General features: G+C 42.7%; 1 protein-coding gene across 7 annotated transcripts in view; it reads left to right on the top strand.

Moving 5' to 3' along the window:
* The window catches only part of DYNC1I1 (dynein cytoplasmic 1 intermediate chain 1), a 199,740-nt gene that overhangs the window by 34,306 nt on the left and 140,321 nt on the right, over positions 1 to 25,113 (top strand). For 4 of the 7 annotated variants that reach the window (XM_052801851.1, XM_052801841.1, XM_052801880.1 and 1 more), the window contains exons 5-6: positions 6,427 to 6,486; positions 10,530 to 10,645. In XM_052801851.1, the coding sequence (XP_052657811.1) occupies positions 6,427 to 6,486; positions 10,530 to 10,645 (176 nt within the window). The remainder of the gene's footprint in view (positions 1 to 6,426; positions 6,487 to 10,529; positions 10,646 to 25,113) is intronic. The other 3 variants (XM_052801870.1, XM_052801897.1, XM_052801887.1) reach the window with 1 other exon arrangement.

Here is a 25,113-nt window from a genome sequence, read left to right as displayed (position 1 = left end):
TCTCATATCTCACAGTTGTTGCATCCAGGACTTACAAGAATATATGAGTTGGCTGGAACCTGGTTTTCAGTATATCATCATCCATGTGCAGGTGCACAGTTCTTAACGTAAGCAATTCTGAATCTTTTGGAAATTGTAATCCAGGCCTGTATTTTAAGCACGGGGCTCCTCTTTCCGTCAAAGTAAAAAACAAGAACCCTGTTATTCTTTGCAATTTTGGGCTTTTTGGTTCGCTCTTTTTTCCTAATTCACTTCTTTTCCTAGTTGCATGTGAAGTTAGAAGAAAAGAAAACAAGAAGCAGACTGAAGCTTGCAGGCTCTCAAGGAGCTCTTCTGTCAGTGCAGATAGCCCCTTGGCTCCTCATTGGGTGCTAGCAGGGAGGTGAAAGGGAGAGCACAGAATCACACAACCAGGAGTGGCTGAGGTGGGAAGGCACCTCTGGAGATCATCTAGTCAATGTCCCCTGCTCAGAGCAGGGTCACCTAGAGCAGGTTGCTCAGTCTGTGTCCAGTTGGGTTTTGAGTCTCTGAAAGGATGGAGACTCCACAGACTCCTTGGCCAACCTGTTCCAGTGTTTGACCACCCTCACAGTAAAGAAATTTTTCCTTATGCTTAAGTGGAATTTCCTTTTCTCAGTTTGTGTCCATTCCCTCCTGCCCTGTCACTGGGCACCACCAAGAAGAGTCTGGCTCCATCTTCTTTACTCAGCCTCCCAAGTCACCTGCCCAAGTTAGTTGGGCTGTCCCCGCCAAATTCTCTGTGGACAACCACCTCTGAAACCTACTCACAGTTAGGAGTCTGAGTTGGGTGCTCAGAACTGCTGCATGGAGCAATCTCCTGTCTTTCTGTTCCTGTGCAGAGTCCATGGTGACATCTTTCATTGCTGGAGCGCTTCATTTAGGTGCCTGAAGATAGTATAAATACCCATTGTAATGTCAAGATCCCTGGGGATTTGATTTGGGGATTTTCCCAAATGGGGAGAATGAGACTAGTAATTTCTTCCTAACAAACATTCATATAATTTTAGAAGCTTTACTCTGCTAAGCAAAGGTGCTATAAGACTTCATATGTTGTGGGTGAGTCTCCTTCAATTCTTGTCTCTCAGTTTAGTAACAATCTATGCTCTACTTAATGGGATTGGCCTTTGATCTCGGAAAACTTTAGCACAGCTTATCTGTGGAGTCATGGCACGCTCCACTGTATTTTAGGGTTAGGAGGGCATAGTTATATCCCACACAAAGGGTCATTTTAGGACGTTGCTGTTGCTGCAGGGAAGACGCTGGATTTGGGACCTGTCAGGTCTAATGGTGGTTCATTAAGGACACATATGGATATCTCAGTTCAGCAGATACTTTGGGACTTGGTACACTGTCAGTGCAGTTTTCTCCTGGTCTGGAAAGCACAACAGCTCTTGCTGACAGGAGATGCCACAATATGGTGTTTGCTTTCCTCTAGTTCTGCCTGAAGGTGTGAATTGCAATGCAGCAAAGAGATTTCTGACTTGCAAGAGGCCCCTTGGGAAAGCAGGGTTTGCTGTTATTTCTGTGAGTAGCCTTATTCAAAAGCATGGATTTTCAGGCCTGGTTGCTCTTGACCTGGGAAGGGAGTGTGGGGGGAGAAAAGAAATCATGCAGAACACATGTTCTGCAGCATCAGCAACAGATGAGGGAGGATTTGATTTTAGCTTCAGGGAAGCAGAGTCAGAACAAAGCTGCCAGCATGTTGCATACTGGTTGACTGAAAAGTGTTGGATTGGGGCACTTACCAGAGCCAAGTTGTACTGCAATCTGACCATGATTCTGGATATTAAATATCATTTTATGGTGGTGATTTAATAAGTAAATGTATGGCACTGATGCCTTACGTGTTTCATATACTATCACTGAGGCCAGACCCCAAGTTGTTTAAATCAGCTGAGAAGTTCTCATGGATTCCAGACGGGTTTAGATGACAGACTCCATACTTAATTAATGCATTCAGAGGTTGGGAACTTTCTAAAAGAGTTCAAATATTTTCTTTTATTTTTAGTTTCTTTACTTTAGTCTTTTCCACATTTTTAATCTACATAACTGACATTATGCAATCAGAATAAAATCTTCTGGAAGTAGGGTTCCACAGGGCATCATAACAGATGGCAGAGTGCCTGGTTTTCCATGGTAATAATAATACAGAAAAGGGAATGCTTCTGTTCAAATTGCTTTCACCTCCCACCTTAAATTTTGCAATGGTCTCTGTCCTCTTAAAACTGTGCTCTGAATATCTCCCTAATGCTTTGGACATGTATTCAGAATAGAAAAATGTAACAAGTTGCTTTACCATCCAATCCTTTAATAAATGTATGACATCTGGGGCTCCTCCTCCTGTTGGTTTCTTTCTGCAGGTTATTCCCCTGCTGACTGGGGAAAAAGAAGATGCATTGTATCAAAATCATCTGGTACTTTTTCAGTACTAAGAGCTGAAACAGCATCAGCATTAATACTGTCCTAAATTTGAGGAAAAAAAAGATTATTGAGATAATAATACAGAGCAAATAGAGAATACTAAAATATGCCTATCTAAAGGAAGAGAGTGAAAGCAGATCAGTTTAAAGAGAAGTAATAACACTCATACCTTGTCTAGTTAGTGCAATATCTAAAAGCCCTCATTCCCTTTGTGCTGCTTTAGAACAATCTGTTATTTGATAATAGTTACAGCTTTTTATCCTACAATCAGCCAAGGGCAGCTGTTGTGCACTGAACATGTAAAAAGAAGATTGATAGCAGGGCTATTGTTTGTCACTATGTGGGAGACTGATACAGCAACCAGCTTTGAAACAATGTTGGGTAGTTCTGATTAAAATAGTGTCTGCACTGTCTGGGTGGTGGGAACTGGCTGATCTGGCTTAGTCCTGGCCATGCTGCTCATGTTCGCTGAGTTTCCAGGGTCCCTTCCCACGCTGCGTGCACTTGCTTCACCCACTGGAGGAGGCTCAGCTCAGGTGGTCTGCAGGAGGTTTGTGGAAGGACTGGAAAGTGCAAGGGAACACTACTTTTCCCTGCTTGGTCTAATGCTCGTCTGTTTTCCCCATTAAAAAGTTAAGGTAAAATGTTTTGTATCATCTCCTCTACATAGATCTGTGCCAAAATCCATTGAATCCATTTAGGGGGACTTTCACCAACTTGTGCTTTCTGAAAGGGTCCAGAGTGGAAGCACCTCTGCCTGACTGCTGATGGACCAGTCAGGCAGTTCTCCTAGGCCATGCACTTGTCTTCAGGGTCTGTAACATTACTCCCTCTGGCCCTGTCTTTGGGTGACTAGAAGTGCCAAAGCTAATTTCAGTTTTCTTTTATGAAGAACAAAGAAAAAAGAGGAACAGCACCTAATCATTTTCTTCATGGAGAAATCTCTGGAGAAAGAACTCATGTACTAGATTTGAGAAAGATTGGCACAGCTTTTTAACTGAGATCTAATGGCATTTCACAATCCCCACTGAGAACTGTCCACAGGAGAACAAGCTCATCCAAACGATCACAGAATGTCATACGTTATGTCTGCTCATCACAAAGAGATTAGCTTTAATTTCCTAGTCTGGATGACAGCACAGGCTATTCAACATTGTCTTTGGGTTGCTAATCCTCAAAGAATCTATTTCTTTTTCAGTGTTATTGCCGTGGAAACTGGCTAAATTGCAGGTCCAGATTACATCTTTACTGTTTGCTCACTTTCATTTTGATCTGCAGACATTCTTCAGGTGCCAGGAAGAGGCAAAGGACAAATCAATATTGTTCCTTGAAACATGTAGTCACTCCCTGTGTTCTCCAGCCTCTGCTATGCAAGTGTAGCCACTTGCATTCTGTGTCTCCCATGGCAAGAGACTTGAAACCTGAAGACCTGCTACCTGCAGCCTTGTTTTCTACAGTAACCTTGCTCTGCCAAGCTTGAGAGGATAACACAGCAGATTGCTTCCTTATTTATTTTTCAAGCCCTTGCAAATGGTAACACGATGATGCAGAGAGAACAATTACCATTTGGAGCACAAATCTAGGAAATGTTTTGCAGATGCACTAAAACTGTTGAAAACAGGTGTAATCAGGAGTCAAGGAGAATTGCTATTAAAAGTAGGTATCAATGTCAAGAATGGTGAAGTCTCTATGTCAGAATCCAGATAATGAAGAACTTAAGGGAAGAACATGTCTCCACTACATGTATGGTCTGCATGTAACAAATGATGGCCTGAACCATAGGTGTTGCTGTTCTCATATTTTGGGGATTTGAGTGCTGTCTTGAGGGTGTGAGATCTCTAAATTTATTTTGTTTAGGCATTCAGCTGGGTACCAGGTAAATGTAGCCTGGTCTGGATTCTTAGAGGTGAAATATAGGGGTGTGCCTCTTTAGAGACCTGTTGCAAGCTCTTGTTTTGATCAGATGATAACGGAGTTCTTTCTGATGGAATAGTCTTTATCCCTTGGGGAATTTGGTAGGTTTGAAAGTGGATGGAGGGAGGGGAAAAACTGAAATGAGTTATGTATGTTTTCTTTTAAGTGTTAGGAAAACCTGAGTATGCGTGTATAAGCAGCCCCTAGGCAGCTATAAGATTAGAAACTGGCATTTACATAGTAAGTCCTAATATATGCTACTGACCTTGGTGACATTACCAGAGTAATTCACACAGATAGCATTTTTAACTATAATGCATTAGTCACTGATGCCTTTGCCTTACCTCAGGCATTCAGATCCTTATGTCCACTTTCCACTGTACTTGAGCTACAGTCAAGTTACAAAGAAAAATCTGTTCTTTATTACTGTATGATTTTGCCTCTGACCCTTTTGTAATACAGTTTCATTTTGGAGAAGCCTTTCTGTATCACTGTGAAGTCTTTCATGCCAATACACAGCACTATGGATCATAAGAAGTTGAGGGGAATAAGTGCCCTTATGTTGCATGGGAAAGCACCTTTGCATTACAATTCTTCCTTCTTTTTGGATGTACAGGGTGTTGAGATTGATTCTTTTTCCCTCCGACATGACAGAGTGCGGCACATGCCCTTGTCTGTCTCTGCAGAGAGTGAGTTAACATAGGTAATAGAAAGGATGAGTTTACTAAGTACAGGAGGTAGCATAATTACATGGCTTTAAGAGATCTATTTCTAACCTAATTCAATAACTTGTTAGTATATATGAGCGATTCATTGGCAGAAGTTGCTATTGTTGCAGAAAGGCTTGTGTAAATTGAGCATGGCTGGTTATACAGCTGGTTTTGGCTGAACGTGGTAATACTATGTTCTCTGTATCCTCAAAATTTGTATTCAGGAGAAATGAGGGGAGTTTTTAATTTTGAGGACTATCATTATCCTGTGTGTCTGCTTGACTTGCTTGCTTCAATGAAGGAGCACTGTCCTCTGCTTCAGCCTCTGCTAGTGAGAGCAATGCATAATCTAGCGTTCATACCACAGGAAAAGGTGCTCAGGAGCCAAACTTGTATTCCTGATTGTCATAGGTTCTGACAGTTTTCTTGCATACGAGATGTGGCTTCCCAAGGGAGGAAAAATAAAGTAAAATCAAGAGCCAGGGAATGAGTGGGCACTTTTGAAAATGTTGGCCTCAATATGTCAATTTTTGTATTTCTAAATTGGGGGATTATAATTTCACAGGACTCCGGAAAGGCTCTGTGAGTGTTTGCAAAGTGTTTTAGATGTGGTAACATGGCAAGTTGCACTGCAATGCAAGGAAAAACGTCTTCACTACAGACCACACCTCTGGAGCATTCATACATTTGGTGACGGTCCCATATGACAGCAGTCCATTAAGAGACTGTCATAGATTTGATTTCCCTAGATGTATCATTCCCCTTTTCCCAGAAATTTTATCTGGAGGAAAAGAAGAAGAATTTATTTGTCCCAGATGCCCCCAGAATATGTCAGAGCTGGTGTCAGTTTGGCATTTGTTGGCATATGCGCTAGGCGATATTTGCGCCCAGAGCACTCCTTTACAGAATGGCTTACTGTCAGTCTCAGGAGTGTGTGAAGAGCTAGACTATTGAGTGGAGTTCATGGCAAGTGCTCAGTCCACTTTATCATAAAAACATGATTACAATAAATTGTGCCTGCAGATTTTACAGATTATTGTGAATGTATCAACCATAGTTAAAGAGTTAGAAATCTTTCAGAAAAAGAAAAAAAAAGTTTCATTAACCAATATCTGAAAGGAAACCCAGCTTCTTCCCTTTGTTTACCAATAATTTGTAGTTTTAATAAGTTGCCTGCCTTGTCACAGTTTGACACACAAACCTTATTTGACATAGCGTGGCTGTCCCTTGCACTTGAAGGTTGAATGTACTACATAGAGCATGTAACTAATGAGACGGGGTTTTGTTCATCCTTTCAGTTAATTCTGTGTGTTCTTTTTTCCCCCCTCCCTTTGTGCTGCACGGCTGATTACCACCCTAGGACCTTGCAATGGGACACAGACCCCTCAGTGCTGCAGCTCCAGTCTGACTCTGAACTTGGGTATATGTCAGCTCTTTTTGTTATTTGTTTATCATTTCTTTGCAAGAATTATGTTGAAAATGCTTCCCAGCTGAGCTGGTTTTATGTGATTTTCATTTGCTTTGTTGACTCAAAAAGACCATAATTTAAGTTTCCTTTTTTTGGTTTCATCAGTAAGAAGCTTCAGCAAAGCATCTTTGTGGAAAAAAACCTTCTATTTAAAGAAGCTCATGAAAAGATAAGCTGCTATTTCTGTTGCCTGAAACACAATACAAATAACTATTTCATTACAGATGAAATGTTATTATTGTGGCACTTAAATGTGCATGTACAGCTACATTGGCCTTGTTTGTACCTGTTGATTCAGACCTTTCTCTCTGAATCATTTGCAAGGTACTTTTCCCCTCCTTCCTGTCTGCCATAGTTATGCTGTTTCCACATGCAGTAACAGTTTCCCCTTTTTCCTTAGGAACTTTATATATGCTTATAATTGTGCACTTAAATATGGTCATAGTCCAAGAGTAATTGCTATCTTAATTGAGTTCAGGCCAATCAAGTATTTTTAAAATGGTACTAAAGCTAAAATGAATATTTTCCAGTATGGGGTGGAACTTCTCTAACCCAAGCATCTGAAAAAATTAGTTGATTTAAATAATTTAGAAATGCCTACCTGCAGAGATATTTAGGATAAACTGTTCCTCTACAAAGGATAGCTAGCAGTCCCTCAAGTTGTTCAGAACTTGAGTCATACTCAAAACCAAATCTCTATGTTGAAGAAATTGCTCTACCTATGAACTTAAGCTCTTGCCTGTCTGAATCTCCAGGCAAGTGTCTTATGCTTTTACTAGTTCCTGTGAAATTTATTCACCATTCTATAAGGAAAACAACAATTTCCCTTTAACTACTGATTGACAGTGCTCCCAGCTGCAGTTAGGAATGTTAGGGCTCTTCACCAGGAAAGATCAGAAGGACTGGAAAGTATCCAGAGAGCTTTCTAAACAGGGTTTCTCCACATCCAGAAGTACTATGAATGTTGTAATTTCTACGTGAGCGTGGCTTCAAATAGATCCAGCTTCTACAACTTTACCTGGACCGTACCAAAAAGATAGAGCTTTTGGAGCTGTTTTAATATACAGAAAACTTTTAGAAATCTCAGCTGCCCTTTCCCGGAATTTTGGATTAAAGATGAGAACTCCTAGGAGCAAGGTTCCTCAAAGAGCTGTGCAAAGCAAGTTCCTTTATTTGATTCGCAAAAAGATAACCCTGCGTATAGCCACAGACTTCACACTTTTTCTGTCTTTGCACTGACCACTCATAAAAGAAGCACGCAAAAGAGTAAATCCACAGGTGTAGTCTGGACGGGAAGTCCTGCCTCTTTTGAAAGAAAACTGTCTTCAAAACCAAGGCAGAGTTAGAGAGAGGACCAGACTTCCCTCTGGTGTCATGAGACTAGATTTAAAAAAATACCAATGCAAAAGAAATCCTGTAGTCAGCAATTAAATGATGTGTGTAGCAAAACACTTCTAGCAGATACATCTTTCTTCTGCCACCTACAGAGAGAGGAATCAATTTTAATGCATGGACTTTAGTTACTGTCCTCCTACTGACATCCCATAGACAGTTTTGAAAGGAATCCTTCAAAGCTTATGTGCTCTTTAAGATGAATATTCAGCAAACTGTAAATGATAAGAATTATGAGCACCTCAGATGAAAAATGGGGATGGGAAAGCAATAGACAGTTTACTGCTGCCCTAAAAAGAACTAGAGACTAGAACATTATAGTCCATATTTGTTAGAGTCCAGATACTGAAAGGATGCTCCAGTTGTCCCTGTGTGCTTGGGACCAAGGGGCTAGGCCAACTTTTAGTTACATGAGAACTGTTGCAGGTTGCTTAACAGGGGCAAAAAAGAACTAAGAGACTACATTCCTTCAGATAAGAAAGACCACCCTGTTTTCAGTAATTACCAGGATATGGGTGATGCTAGACAGTTGTACAGGCACCAGCAGTTCCCAAATTAGAAATGTTTTAGGTGAAAAATTCCACACGTTCTCTCAGCACAGTGCTCTGGAATGTAGCCCACTTCTTGATTAGCAGTCTACAAAGAGGCTAACCCAACTAGCAGTTAAATCCAACTCTCCATTAGGATCGATGTTCCCCATCCTCAGGCTGTTGAGGACATACAGAGTGACGTCATGTGAAACTGTTGTTAGAATTAGGTGAGGTTCTAATTAGGCCCAGATTAGGCACATGATTAATTAGAGATTATGCTTAACCAAGACCACTGTCAAGAAGCTCTTTCAATGCAGAAGGCTTAAGAATCTTGGTTGAGTGGAACCACTAGCTTGTGGCAGCAGGGGACTGGTTACATAGGAAAGTGTAACTGACCAAGTAGGCAACAGAGCTTGCACGTCTGGTGCTGAAGGAGGGAAAAGCACATGAGATTTTGCTTGGGTGAGATATTTATTAAAGCTTGAATTCATGCAAACCCTCAGTTAAAGCAGCTACAAAAATGTAACACTACTGAAGCTTTTGTTAGCTGAAGTATATAGCAAGCTGTAGAAGTTTTTCTGCCCCCAGTAATAGGTTAGAAGTTTTTCTGTAGGATTTTCAGACAATTGTAGCTTTTGTTCATATTGGCAAAGTCACAGATTGTTGTAAGGAGGAAGACTTGTTAATTTTTCCTCTTTGAAAAGAAGAAAGACTCAGAGCTGCAACAACTATTTCTGCTTTAGTGGTTTGTTACGTGATATGGCTGATTCATACTGATTACCTGCTGAATCTAATTGCATTCAGCTTAATAACAACGCAGCCAATAAGATAGATTAGAAAAATGTATAGCTGATGTAGCATTAACTAGCTGAAGAGTTCAGGAGGTGTCATCCAATGATGACAATTTCCTTTTGAGACTCTCATTTCCTTTCAGACATCAATCTTAATGGAATACCTAAACCATTGTAAATTAATTAGATCAAAACCCCTTTGACCTCTCTTCTTCTGACAGTCTGGAAAATGGAGAGGATATGGATAATGCATATGAATTTTCTGCTTTTCCAAATTGTGCTCTCTAATGACATGGCAGTTCAGAAACATCGTGTCCATGAATTTATTTTCCATAAACATATAAGCGTGCTTGCACTTGTTGATCTAGGCAACTGGACTTATTCAGTTGATTTGTTTATTATGTACATATTCTTTTCTCTGCTGAAAGTTGGCATTTTTTCCAGTAAAACACTTGCAAGTAACTGTTTGTTTATTCTTCCCACCCTACAGACAGTCAAATAATATTCAGGAAATAAATTGATTTTTTTCCCCCCACTGTTGAGTGAACTGTGTATTACTAAAAGTGTTCATGACCGCATTCAGCTGTCTCTCTTCTTTTTCCCTTACCCACTTACAGTTAATTGGCTTTACTGATTTATTTCATACAGCTTATTTAAAGTAAGGGAAGTAATAAAAAGAGAAGGCTATACGTGCCCTGTTCTGGCTGTATCTTGGAGCTCCCCTCTAACCCTTGCATTAGGACTCTATTAATCATAAACCTACATCAATTCCACTACTAATGACTCCTGTAGAAGGGAGAATCTCCTTCTTTATGGAAATTAACCACCTTGCCAATTAAAGGCTCTATTATCACTCTCAGGTGAACATCTGACAGTCCTAATCCAGCCTGGTTTACACCCACTGTGCTCTTTCCACTATTGTGTATCTCAGGTTGAGGATTAACTCTTTTGAGCAGGCAGAACATTGTAGTAACAATGGTATGAAAGAGAATTTTGTTGCATGTTACAAGGGGCACAAGCAGGTCATTTCTCTCTCCCATTTACAGTCCCTCTCAGCAGCATGATCTGAAGGTTCAGTAACTGTACTTTATTATGGCAAATGGTTCCCAGGTTAATTTTCTTCACTGCAGTTAGGTACTTCTTATGCATAGTGTATTGTGTTTCATCTTAGTAAACACTGAAGTATTTTTTTGATCCTGTTCATAAAAGCAAACACTCTTGTTCCTGCTGATGATTTACATTTAACATGACTAACCTTTTGATGTCATGTATTCCATCTTAGACGCAGACTGCACAAACTAGGGGTGTCAAAGATTACCCAGGTTGATTTCTTACCTCGGGAGGTGGTATCATACTCCAAGGAGACACAGACACCTCTTGCCACACATCAATCTGAAGGTAAGATTTTTTTTTTTCTAAAAAATTTTCATAGAAAATAAGTATTTGAGAAAGAGTTAAAGCATGTAAGAAAAATAATAGTAAATCATAATATAGCTACTTATCACATATTTTCTGTAAGCCAGGTATTGTTTATGTGATTAATGGCTGTTCTGGTGAGAATAATTAGAATAATGACTTTAAATTCAGGTGGAACCAAACTACTTCTGCCTTACAATGGGTTGTGGTTACCTACCAGTTTAATGAGAACATATTTTCAGATAAATCATTATGAACATAGTTAAGATAGTGCTTTATTCCATTTTTCTTTCTTTCTCAAGGAAGTTATTCATTGCATGCTTTGTAAAGAGACAGTGAGGGAAAGTTGCCCTCAGATACATGGTCAGTGTAACTGTGTCCCCCTCCAGTAGGTGAATCTTAGGAGAAGTTACAGTTTAGCTCCATGTGCTGAAAAAGGAGGCTTACATACTTTAATGTGGACAGTCCTGCTTTCTCTCTGCTGACAGATATATTATCTGTACTCATGGAGCTGTTCGTTAGTTGTTTGGCTTTCCCGTTGGTAAGTAAATACGTGGAGTAGTTAGTCGGGGAGTGCTGATGTATCTCTTCCTTAGACTAGACACTTGCTAGGGTTGTACTGCAGAACACTGATTGCAGGTCAGTTGAAACCATTTAAACTGAATGTAAAACTCTACATTAGCCCAATGTAATTTACACACTATTACAAAGCAGGTAGAAGAAGAAGAACTGAAGACAGTCTTGACTGTCATTTTTGCTGTTAACAATGAAGGATCAAGAAGAGTTCAACAATTGGGTGCTTTCCTGTAGCAGATAGTGTAGAACTTCACCAGGCTCCATACAGAAAAAGAAGATTCAAGTAGGTTGCAAAAGATGTGCAAGTAAATCTGTTTAAATATAAGTTACCGTCAGGGAAGATACAGTGATTAACATAACCAGCTTTTTTTCTGCAACTGGGTTACCAGGTCTGCCTTTAAGAAACCAGAAATGAAAACTGCTGAGCTAGATACTCAGATTCTACTTTTCCAGACCACAAGTTTACCCTAGTCATCTGTTGTCTGAAATAGTGCCTTCAAGCATAGACAACCCTGTTGCTTGGATGCTGCTGCTTGAGCAGCATGTCCTGACAGCTTTGCCTTCTCAGAGGGAGAGGTTGCCTCACAAGCCTCTCTAGTTCTATCCAGCTCATCTCTGCTCGTCTCTGAGGGCTGCTGAAGCCTCGAGAAAATGGGGCTTGCCCCTGAGGCCTTGCCTTCCTGGCTTGAGACCAGTAGGTGCTCAACCCTGGGACTTTATCATGGAGTCATTGTTAGATCGGATGGAGAGGATGCCCTTCCTCCCTGACGCAGGGCCTTTGTCCAGTGCAAGAGCCTATGGATAGGGGTAGTTGAAGACATAGCTTTGACGTGTTTACCTCTCTCAGGCCTGCAACTCCAGCACTCATTAGCTGACAAGCCTTTCTGAACAGGCCAACCTCTCTTGAGGAAGCAACTTCTTCCAATAAGTCCTTCTTGCTTTTTTCCAAGGAGCTCTTCAACAATTACAAAATCCTTTTCTTGGGTAGACAAGAGGACAATCTCCTACCCTTCAAGGAAAAAAAATCCAAAACACCAGTGTGCTGCTGTGGAGTGTGGCAGTCAGGACAGCAAGCACAGAGGGCTATGTGGCTTGTCTTGGTTCTCCCAACACAGAGGAAGCTCTCATTGCTCACTTGTGTGAAAGAAGATAAGTGCAAACGTAAAAAGTCGTGGACTTTAAAGTGCCCAGGCCAAACCTGTGATGGGAAAGGTCAAATGGTGATAAGTGGTTTTGGTGACGGGATTTATTATCTTTCATATCTCTGTGTCACCACAGTCAAGGAAAAAACATCAATGAAAGTGAAGTTTTAATATTTAAACACAGAGAAGACATCACCCAATCACTTCCCTCAGATGTGTGGGAGAGAAAGTTTAGCTTTTATTTCCTTTCCAATTTGTCGCTAGGGAATTCTCTGCAAATAACTTGGACACGAGTATGGCCCTGCATCAGTAAAGGAGATGTTTGGTTATTCCATTGAAGTGGTATTTAATTGGAAACTCTCTAGAGGGGAAATAATCTCTGTGATTTTGGTCTCCCAGGTCTGATGGAAATGACTTCTCAGGTTTTCAATCTCCCAAGCCTCTTTATGAATGCTGAGCCCTTCATACTGTCTCTAAACATGAACAGCAAACAGAGGGGAATTCCTCGGGAGAGCAGTTTTGAGGAGAAGTCTACGCTGTTCCTATGCATTCATGTGATAAAATATAGCCATTATCTTTTTAAGATAAATTGTTCAGCCAGTACTATGGTTATATGCTCAGTTATTCAGTATCCGAAGCCTTAGAGTTTGAGAAAAGAAAAAAAGAAACCCCTTATTTACTTAGATGAGTCTGACTTCAGCTTTCAGAATTCACTCTTTCGCTGCCTGCCTTGGGCACTGGAAATGTCAAAATGCAGAATTTTAGGATGATATTGTCACATGCTTGCTTCTGTTTTGGAAGACAACTAATGAAGGGTACAGCTGGTTGGAAAGATCTTTCCTGTACAATTAAGCCACCGAAAGAGGACTTTGAGTCCATTCAAAGTTGTGCAGCTTTTTTGAAATGTCAGTATCAGATTTTCTGTATATTGCTTCTCTAGAAAGAAAGAAAGAAACTCTGAGGTAACTTAGACCTACTGCTGTTCTGGAGCTCAGTGGATGTAGGCCTTTGTGGTAATGGCTATTCCCCCCCAAAGCTTATAAAACTGGTAAAGGAAAGCTTCATTGTGGTAAGTACAGTGTGGTGCCAGGGAGCCAGATGCTATAAGCATTGAAGTCTCAGCTTGTCAGCTGCTAATTTTAGAAGAAATAATGTGGCATTATTCTTCACTGTATAAAAACAGGTTAACTCCTCTTTTCAGAACAGGTAATTCAGTTTATTTCAGAGGAATAATGACATGTCATTTCCCCCACCCACTCTATTATTTAGGGAGATGTGTATATGCATCATTCAACCCTTTGATCACAAGTACCTAATTCTTTTGCTTTATTTAGGTCACAGTAAGCTTCAGACTTTTCTTTTCTTCCTTGTAGGATGACTTCAAAAACACCCAGATCTTGGCTCCAGAGCCCAAGAAAAAAAGTGGTCTTTACTTTTCCCCTCCTTCTTCCCCTCCTTCTTCTATAACTGGACTTGAATTTAGGTATTTGTAGGCATTGAGAGACATTTCACTTGTGCTGCTTTTTCCATTCTGGAGTTGATTAAGACCTAGACTATGCCAAATGTATTCTGAGAGGTCTCTGGGACACATTCCTTCACTGTACAGAGACTCTCACATAGCCCCAGAATGGCAGCCCCATGTAGCCTTTGATGGTTGGACCCTCCAAAGCACTGCAGAACTGCCCTTTGCCGAAGGCACACTTCGGAGAATGCAGCAACAGAAAAGCCATGGCCTGACCTCTCCCGGGATGAATCCCTCACTGCCGTACAACAGTGGAAGGAGGTCTGTATGTCTGCCTGCAAGCTACCTTTTCAGACAGGAAAACAGCCTGCCCATTCAAACTCTGCTGGGTGCCCACCTCAGCTCCAGCTTACTGTTCTCCTGCTCTTTAATGGGCCAAGAGACAAAATCTCAGTGTGGAAAACATCACACTGTCCCTGCACTGAGAAGAGAGATACTCCTCTGATCTGGCTCCCCTCAAAAACAGGGGGCAGCAAGAAGGTGAAGGTCTGTGAGCTCTCTGGCTTTGCTGGCCAGTGTCAGGAATGTTGTCATTCCTCTTTCATGAAGTAGAAACTACTTCTTCATTGATAAAATAAGATGTTCTCACTTCTCTGGCTTGCCAGACTGTCACTGCAAACAGGTTAGTCTGAAATGCATTTCTGAAAAAGTAGATCCCATATACAGGGGAACAAGATCTGACTTTCTAGAACAATGGAGGTCCTATGTACTTCACCTGTTTATCATCTTCAACAGGTGGTTGTTCGTGTGGGGAAAACAAATGCGTTACCATACACTCCTCCTGAGCAGGATAACCTCATCCTACATCACAAATGTTTGCCCAGTTCTGGCAAAGAACACAATTGATGCCTGTGCTCCATCTGTTTATTTGCTGTATTCAAACACTGAGGATATTTTGGCTATCAGGGAAAGAGGAAAAATAAGTTCTCTACTCCATTTGGAAGTAGACTGGAATGAAGTAGCGAAAGAGAGGTGAAACTCTAGAGGCTGGGTTGGGTTCTGCATCTCTCTGACACTGTAATTCTCTGAACTAATGTTCCTGAAAGTTATCCTTTTTAAAGCATTGAGGCGGGAGAGGGGAATTCTTCTCACAGTCTAAGGCTCATGAGACCAGGACACATGAGTTTAGATATCTGTGTGTGATACCAAATGTAAGTGACTACTGTAGGGTGAACCAAAACTCTCTCTACGTGCCATTGACTGCATTGACTAGCTCTTCACTGACTAGCTTGATAGCGGAGTGCTTCATGTATAGAATCAGAATCATAGAATGGTTTGCATTGGAAGGGACCTTAAAGATCATCTCATTCCAACCTCCCTGCCATGGGCAGGAACACCTTCCACTAGACTCAAAGCTAGGTTCTTTCTACTAGGTTGCTCAAAGCCCCATCCAGCCTGGCCTTGAACACTTCCAGGGATGGGGCATCCACAACCTCTCCAGGCAACCTGTTCCTGTGTCTCACCACCCTCACAGTAAAGAATTTCTTCCTAATATCTAATCTAAATCTACCCTCTTTCAGTTTAAAACCATTACCCCTTGTCCTATCACTACACTCCCTGTTAAAGAGTCCCTCCCCAACTTTCCTGTAGGCCCCCTTTAAGTACTGAAAAGCTGCTATAAGGTCTCCCCAGAGCCTTCTCTTCTCCAGGCTGAATAACCCCAACTGTCTCAGCCTGTCTTCATAGGAGAGGTGCTCCAGCCCTCTGATCATCTTCATGGCCCTCCTCTGGACCCACTCCAGCAGGTCCATGTCCTTCTTATGTTGGGGGTCCCAGAGCTGAACGCAGTACTCCAGGTAGGGTCTCACCAGAGCAGTGTAGAGGGACGGAATCACCTCTCTCAACCTGCTGGCCATGCTACTTTTGATGCAGCCCAGGATATGGTTGGCTTTTTGGGCTGCAAGTGCACATTGCCAGCTCATGTCCAGATTTTCATCCACCAGTACCCCCAAGTCCTTCTCTGCAGGACTGCTCTCAATCCACTCATTGCCCAGCCTGTATTTGTGCTTGGGATTGCCCTAACCCATGTGCAGGACCTTGCACTTGGCCTTGTTGAATTTCACGAGGTTTTCATGGGCCCACCTCTCAAGCCTGTCAAGGTCCCTCTGGATGGCATCCCTTCCCTCCAGCGTGTCAACTGCACCACACAGCTTGGTGTTGTTGGCAAACTTGCTGAGGGTGCACTCAATCCCACTGTCCGGGTCACTGACAAAGATGTTAAACCACATTGGTCCCAATATTGACCCCTGAGGAACGCCACTCATCACTGCTCTCCATTTGGACATCGAGCTGTTGACTGCAACTCTTTGAGTGCAACCATCCAGCCAATTCCTTATCCACCGAGTGGTCCATCTGTCAAATCCATGTCTCTCCAATTTAGAGACATGGATGTTATGTGGGACAGTGTCACATGCTTTGGACAAGTCCAGGTAGATGACGTCCGTTGCTCTTCCCTTGTCAACCAACGCTGTAACCCTGTTGTAGAAGGCCACCAAATTTGTCAGGCATGATTTGCCCTTTGTGAAGCCATGTTGGCTGCCACCAATCACCTCCTTATTTTCCATGTGCCCTAGCATAGTGTCCAGGAGGATCTGCTCTATGATCTTGCCAAGCACAGAGGTGAGACTGACTGGCCTGTAGTTCCCTGAGTCTTCCTTGTTTCCCTTCTTAAAATTGGGGGTTATGTTTCCCCTTTTCCAGTCAGTGGGAACTTCCCCGGACTGCCACAACTTCTCAAACATGATGGATAGTGGCTTAGCCACTTCATCTGCCAGTTCCCTCAGGACCCATGCATACATCTCATCAGGTGCCATGGACTTGTGCACCTCCAGATTCCTTAGATGGTCTCGAGCCTGCTCTTCTCTTACAGTGGGCAGTTCTTGGTTCTCTCAGTCCCTGCCTTCGCCTTCTGTGACTTGGGTGGTGTGGCTGGAGCACTTGCTGGTGAAGACTGAGGCAAAAAATTCGTTAAGTACCTCAGCCTTCTTCATGTCCCAGGTAACCAGGTCTCCTGTTTCCTTCTGGAGAGGGAGTCTCCCAGTCTAGAGTTTTCCCTAGTCTTGCTTTTATCACTGACATACCTATAGAAGCTTTTCTTGTTGCCCTTGATGTCCCTGGCCAGATTTAATTCTATCGGGGATTTAGCTTTCCTAACCTAATCCTTGACTGCTCGGACAATATCTCTGTATTCCTACCAGGCTACCAGTCCTTGCTTCCACCCTCTGTAGGCTTCCTTTTTGTGTTTGAGTTTGTCCAGGAGCTACTTGTTCATCCACTCAGGCGTCCTGGTGTGTTTGCCTGACTTCCTCTTTGTTGGGATGCATCACTCCTGAGCTTGGAGGAGGTGATCTTGAATATTAACGCGCTTTCTTGGGCCCCTCTTCCCTCCAGGGCTGTATCCCATGGTACTCCACCAAGCAGATCCCTGAAGAGGCTAAAGTCTGCTCTCCTGAAGTCCAGGGTAGCGAGCTTGCTGTGCACCCTCCTCACTGCCCTAAGGATCTTGAAGTCCACCATTTCATGGTCACTCCAGCTAAGGCTGCCCTTGAGCTTCACATTCCCCACCAGCCCCTCCTTGTTGGGGAGAACAAGGTCCAGCATAGCACCTCTCCTCATTGACTGCTCTATCACTTGGAGAAGGAAGCTGTCATCAATGCATTCCAGGAATTGCCTGGATTGCTTATGTCCTGCTGTGTTGTCCCTCCAACAAATATCGGGGTGGTTGACATCCCCCATGAGGACCAGGGCTTGTGAATGTGAGGCTGCTCCTATCTGTCTATAGAGGGCCTCATCCAATTAGTCTTCCTGGTCGGGTGGCATGTAGCAGACCCCCACTATAATGTCACCTGTCCCTGCCCTCCCTTTAATCCTGACCCATAGGCTCTCAGTCAGCTCCTCACCCATCCCCAGGTGGAGCTCCGTGCACTCCAGCTGGTCATTGACATAGAGGACGACACTCCCTCCTCATCTCCCCTGCCTGTCCTTCCTAAAGACCCTGTATCCTTCCATTCCAACACTCCAGTCATAGAGGCCATCCCACCACATCTCCGTGATGCCAGTAAGGCCGTAGTCCTGAAGGCGTGCGCACATCTCTAACTCTTCTTGTTTATTCCCCATGCTCTGTGTGTTTGCATTTGAGTTGGGCCCTCATTGAAGCTGACTTACTGGCTGGAGTGGCTGGAATTCCTTTGTGCTGCTCTTGAGATGCTCTCCTGCTAATATGTAGGCATATTAATGTGGGTTTCTCATTATTGAGTAAACTGTGTATGCCTAAAAGTGTCATACACTGACACCATGTGAGGACTGTGTCCTACTTCGTGTTTTGGTAGTTGGATGAGGAGTTACCTGTGACTAGGGCTAACAAGCCCCAGTGCTGTGAAAACAAGTCAGGCCTGTGGAAGTTCCATGATAAAATCCACAGATAGATAAAGTTATTTTTACTTTGAATGTTAGGGGCTGAGATTTCCAGGTTTAATCAGTGTGGAGCTCTGGCTCTGCCTGTCCCCTAAGATAATGTGCAGCAGACCTCTACCACAGCAAATTCTGCACCAGGCCTGCTGTGCCTTCCCGTGTCTGACTGTAGCTCAGCTCTAGCTTTGTGAATGCATGCTGTACTTAAGAAGAGCCAGTCCCAGAACTAAGCAAGACCATACCTGAGCTTTCCCATGCTCAATCTGTCTGGCGCTCATGGATCAGAAGCTGGGGGTTAAGTTAAATATCTTAGTTTGGCTTTTCCCTTCCAGAGAATCCTAGAGCTCAGCTCCAGTCTGAAGAGGATAAGACAAGTCTGGACCCGAGTATAGCTTTGAATCCCTCATTTAATGGGAAATGCAGATGCACGTTTGTGCATCGCCATGCATGCAACATATGTGTCAGGATACATGAAAATATGTGTGATGGAAAGGCATTAGGCATAACTGGGGGAAAGCAGGGACCCTTTTCTGTAAACAAAAGGTGGTGTTGGAAAGTAGAGCACAACTGGGATAGAAATTACTACTAAAAAGAGGAGACAACTAAAGATTAATCAGTGTTAAAGCAGAAGTTCAGTTTTTAAAGAGACAGAGCCTTAGTATTAGTACTAATGGACACTAATTTTGTAAGAAACATGGTCTATCCTAGGCACTGTCATGTATCACCGAGTGTTCTTAGTTAGCTATAAAAGTCTAGTTTGCCTTTTCTTCTCAAACCTCAGTCCATCAGAGTCATACTGTGGATCTCAATAGCTGGCATAAACACCCTAATTCAAGACTGCTTTGTTTGATTAAATCAACAAAGCTTATTTTGTGCTGTTGTACCAGACTGTACAAGATTGGATGAGACTAGAACAAAGCGGAGCAAAGGTCCGAGGCATTGCACTGTATAACAGTCTTTCAATAATTCCCTTTTATGTCTGTCACAACTACATCCCCTTTTCTAAATATCAAGATTTCAAAGGTGGAATTTTTTTTTTTTTTTAATTTAAATTGGGCATTAAAATCTCTCAAAGGCATTCAGGCAGCTCCCTCTGGTGGCGAAGCCATTAACCGACGCGTCATGCCTAAGGGATGCTGGAGGTGAGGGAGGGATGCTGGTGTGAGCTGTAGAAAACCACTCACCTGATCTTTTGTCTGAGGCAAGAATTATACTTAACAGAAGATGCTTGAGTTGTGTGACTGAAAAGCTGTATGAATGTAAGTGCTGATGAAGGGAGTCTGAGAAGACCACCAAGCTATTATATAAAAGGTTGGAAAGAAAGATATTATCTAGAAATGTTTAAAAAAAAAGCCTTAAAAACTCAGTTATAGGTATTATGACAAAAATCCAGGGGAATAATACAGAAGTGAAATCAGCTGCAATCCCTCGTTCTTGCCAATCCTTTCTTGAAGTACACTTAGTAGAGTACAGCTTGTTAAAATACATATTCTCCAGGACAGCCATATCAGGCAGGTACCAGGTGTGGTGTGTCTGTGTTCCACTCTTAGCAAGCTACAGACGTTAGGTGTATACCGCTAAAGGCTTTCTTCACCAGCTGGCTCATGTTAATTTTATGTAGTACAGAATTAGGATAAGGGCTTGGCTTTAGAAAATGTGTTTCTGTGGGTTTTGTTGTGCAGAATAACGTATTTGACACTGACAAGGGTTTCTTCTGGGAGGAAGAATGAAGAGGCCGTAGTCTGTGGTCATGCACAGTTTGGTGTTTGGGGGCAGGAGGAGACATCAGATGTCTAATCTCCTGAAATATGTTGCACACATAGGCTAAAATAGGATTTCTGTAGGACAGTCCCACTCCATTTCTAAAAGGTGGCCTGTTACATCCACAGTCTACTGGTATATTTATCAGTGATCATTGCTGCAATATTTGCTCCCATTCCCTGTCTCTCCTCCCAGGTCTTCTCTAAAGACTTCTGGAGAAGGGTTTTTCTTACACTCAAGATGGTTTTCATATAGTTTTCAGCAGAGAGCCCTCTTAATGCTAAACTGTTTTGAATGGGCAGATCGGAGAATTTATTAAGCATCAGTAATTCTCTGGGAATTATCTACTAAGAACTGATTTAACAGAGAGAAGATTGGCTCTGGTCACACACAGTAGGAGGTCTGAGGAAGGAAAACTCTTTAGGGATCTTAGACTTTGTCCCTGATGATTTCATTACACAGGGACAGAGTAATTTGACTCTTTGCAGCTCCTCCACAATCTTAACAAAATCCTGGGAAGGTGTCCTGAAAACCAGGCCCACATGCCTGGGAGTTTCCTGTTCCAAAGAGGCCCAGGCCTTCTTCCACAAGGTACCTCTGCATTAAATGCAAGCCCAGGAAACACACCTAATAATTCTTTACAAGGCTGGAGGGAGAACAATAGCCTTGTCACAGCTGTGCCTACACCTTCTCTAAACTATTCAGGCTCCAGAAGATGAGGAACAAACCCGAAAGGTTAACTGCCTTCTCAATGAAATGAGGAACCAGTTTTTAGGCTGTGTCTGCCTCAGAGGGGACTGTTGTGCAACTGTCATTCTGTTCATGGAAGTAATACTGCTTCAAAGCCTCTGCAGACAGCATGGAGAAGGACCATGCTCTACCTCCCCTCCTTGCAGATCCTGCTTGATCCTAATGGATGATCCTTGCTCTGTGCTTTTGAGCAAGTGGATCCCATCCTCCACCCAAGAGATGAGAGACTACTCTATCCTAGAATAAAACAAAAAATGTTGTAGTCAGCCAGCCCCCTTGTGCAGAACCCAACCTGCTCTTTTAGTTGCAGTGGGAAATACGTAATTGAATGAGATCCTGGTACATCTGGTGTCACTTGGTGGAAAATGAGAGCTCTGACATTAGCAGCCTTGACCTCAAACTCCTTTAACTAGCTGCAAGTCATCTCACAGTGCCTTTGACCCATCTTTGTGTCCTGACATCTGAAACTAGCAGTGATCCATGAATTCAGAGACAAGCCCTGTAACACCTGTGTGCAAATTAAATCCTTTGTTGGCTGGAAATGAAAACCTTCCTCTAAGTCTTTCCTCTCTGGAAAAGTTCCTAGCCATGTTTTACACATGAACAACTGCCGTATTGAGCTGATTTATGTGTTCCCCTCAAGTAATGAAATAGTTCTAAACTTATTTGCAAATATATGACTATCAGTATGTTACAACTGAGCTTTAACATGAGAACAGAAGGAAACTATCCCACTAATGAACAGCACCATGATTTCCCCAGTCAAGTCAGTGAAAAGACAGTGGCCAATTTTTCTCTATTTGCCATTTTCACATATTCCTAGTTCTCACTTTACCATATGTATCATTTCAGTAGTATTTGAATATACTTTGAATTAACAATGCTCAAATTAGAAGTTATAGATATGAAAATGTAAAAAGGGGGAAAGCTGGGTTAGCAATGCTTCCAATGGAACAATGAAGACACAGCTTTTTTTTTTCTTCAGAAACAAAACATGCTTTTTCCTACCATCCCTGTAATTCCTTCTTTAGCCTAATGGATGATGCCTATTCAGTATATACAAGAAAACAAATATTCAGCACCTTCTATTACATCTTTAGTAATCTTTGGCAAACTCTGGCTTTGTAGCATGGACCAATCTCTGCTGGAATTAAAGACAAGATTAAGAAGAATGTGCATTGCAGAAGTAGCAGTTATTAATCCTCAGTGCTCTAATTAGCACTTAATCTTTCTAATCCTATAAGTAGATACAAAATCAGGGCTGTAATAGACACGGGCCATAATGTGGAAAGCCCTTGATTAGTAGTGTTAAAAAGATGTACAGAAAAAAACCACTGCTCTGTTACTTCACACTTCTCAATTTGTTTCTTGGCACTTGCGACTCAAGGGGAAAAGATTCACATGCCAAAATCCCCTCTGTTTTAACTCACACTACTAATGTACTGGGTCAAAAATTATGCAGCTGAAAATTCTCCTGTTTGTCACCTCTCTATCTTCAATTCTATAGCTGAGCCACAGCTTAAGAAGCTGGCCAATTGTGCCCCTCTATAGTCTCCTTTAATTGGCTCATTTCCATAGGAGAGGCCACCTGCCTGGGGTAGAGGAGTGTCAGCTGCTTGCCCTCAGACTAACTGGAGAAGGAGCCAAGTGGCTGGGTTGGGTAGAATGAAGAGGGTTTGCCACACCCCACGTTATTACCCGCCATAAAGATGAATGGGGATGCACCCCAAGCTGGGTCTTTGTTCACCAAGTGTATCTTCGCAGCCTGACCCAAGCATCTGGGCAGAGCCCTCCAGTGGCAACCCTGGGCCCCCCTTCTCCCTCCCAAGAGCCGCTACCAAGGTTGTGTAAAGCCATGTTTTATTTATTACAATGACGAATTGTAGATCTCCTCTGAAGTACTTGAGAATCCCTCCTTCAAAATCAGTAGTAGCTGGATCCTTTCCAGGGAAACCTTTTGCTCGCTCACACACACACTAAGAGTTACTATGAAAACTGAAGAAAAGATCTGGATGAAGAAACTTTTAATGAAATGGATATGTCAGTGAAGTAAAAGTCTCAGTGTGAATTCCCACTGGCCACTATTAATAGAAGATGGAATTCTCTTTTGCTGCAATACAATAGCCTGTCTCCACAAATAATGTCACTTTTCAACCAGACCCTGGCAGCCACTTGCCCATCTATCTTATTTTAAATAAACTTAGCATAAATTCACTCTGAGTCACAGTTAATTCAGATGTATGTCCTAGTCATAAACCTCCAAAATAGTGCTCACTCTTCCTGCAAGTTAATGCCCTACTGAAGGCCTACAGGAAGTGAGAGAATAGTAATTATTCTTGTAAAATGTGTTGCACTCGAGCCATGAAGCTTCACACTTATTTTAAGTCTATAATTGCATGTTGTTGCTGTGGATACTCTTTTCTTTTTTTATTTTCCTCACCCCGCTTGCCTTCTAAAGTTTGCCACATCAGAGCTCAAAATGGGTCCAGCTCCTCTAAGTTGGGCACAAGCAGATCCCTGCACTTATGAATAGCCTCACTGGTCTCAGTAGCAGCTGCTGGGTTTCGATGACTCTTTCAGATCTCAGTACTTGGTTTGGAGCTGAACTTTTTCTGAAGGTCTGGCCCCAACTGCGGAGCTGGAGAATTTTTGAAATTTTAGGCCTTAAACATGGTTGTTTCATATCTCGTTTCTTGTCATCTCCACACAGACGTTCAGGTCTTACTGTCTCCCTCCAGTTAGTTACTCAGCAACAACATGCTCAAAACAACTACTCATCTGCTATGAAACACAGAAAGCACTGAAGATTTTGCCTGTGACTGCGTGAAGAACTCCATGCGCTGATGCTGCATCACAGATAACGTGCAGGTTGAAAACACAGCGCAAACCCACCTTCCAGAGTGGAGTCTCAAAATTGCCTTGACCTGTTGTCTTCACAAATGGAAGCTGGGGGACATATACATTGTGGTGGGTTGACTTTGGTTGCCCACCCAGCCACTCTCTCACTCCCCCTTTCTGAACAGTATGGGGGAGAAAATAAGATGATAAAGCTCATGGGTTGAAGTAAGGATGGGGGATCACTTACCAGTTACCATCCTGGGCAAAACAGACTCAGCTTGGGGAAAATTAATTTAGTTTACTGCCAATTAAAATAGATTTGGATCATGAGAAACAAAGACAAAATTTAAATAATACCTTTGCTCCTCTCCTTTTTCCTGCGCTCAACTTCACTCCTTCATTCCCAACTCCTCTACCTCCCCTCCACCCCAAGTGCCTCAGGGGGATGGGTATGGGGGGTAATTATCAGTCCATAGCAGATCCTCTCTGCCGCTCCTTCCTCCTCATACTTTTCCCCTGCTCCAGCATGGGTTTTCCCCATGGGCTGCAGTCCTTCAGGACAAACCTGCTCCAACATGGCCTCTACATGGACCACAGTTCCTTTAGGAAATATCCACATGCTCCAGCATGGGGTCCTTCATGGGCTACAGTGTGGATATCTGCTCTGGCATGGTCCTCTCCATGGGCTGCAGGGAAGTAACTGCTCCACCATGGTCTCTCCATAGTCTGCAGGGGAATATCTGCTCTGGCCCCTGGATCACCTCCTTCCCCCCTTTCTTTTCTCACCTTGGTGCTCACAGGGCTGTTTCTCACACTTGTTTTTCCTCATTCCTCTCTCTGCCATGTGGTGTTTTGCCCTTTCTTAAATATGTTTTCCCAGAGGCACCAGCAGCATGGCTGATGGGCTCAGCTGTGTCCTGCGGTGGGTCTGCTATGGAACCATCTCTGTCTGGCACAGGGCAGCCCCCAGTCTCTTCTCATAGAAGCCACCCCTGCAGTGCCCCCACTACCAAAACCTTGCCACCTACACCTGATACATACATGTATTTAGAAAAATTGGTAGCTTAGTAGCCAAAATTCAGATGTTTCTTGTATGACATGCCTGGGATCAAGTCTTTGCTTTGCCCAATAGGCAAATCATAGAATCATTTAGGTTGGAAAAGACCTTCAAGATCATCGAGTCCAACCATCAACCATGCCCTCTAAACCATGTTCTGAAGTGCTTTGTCTACGTGCTTTTTGAATACCTCCAGGGATGGTGACTCAACCACTTCCCTGGGCAGCCTGTTCCAGTACCTGACAACCCTTTCAGTAAAGAAATTTTTCCTAATATCCAACCTAAACCTCCCTTGCCGCAACTTGAGGCCATTTCCTCTCATCCTGTCTCCAGCCACCTGACAGAAGAGACCAACACCCACCTCACTACAACCCCCCTTCAGGTAGTTGTAGAG

The sequence above is a fragment of the Harpia harpyja genome, chromosome 1, assembly GCF_026419915.1.
Source record: "Harpia harpyja isolate bHarHar1 chromosome 1, bHarHar1 primary haplotype, whole genome shotgun sequence".
NCBI classification, from domain to species: domain Eukaryota; kingdom Metazoa; phylum Chordata; class Aves; order Accipitriformes; family Accipitridae; genus Harpia; species Harpia harpyja.
Note: the sequence above shows the minus strand (reverse complement) of the source record. Positions and strands in the feature narration are given on the sequence as shown.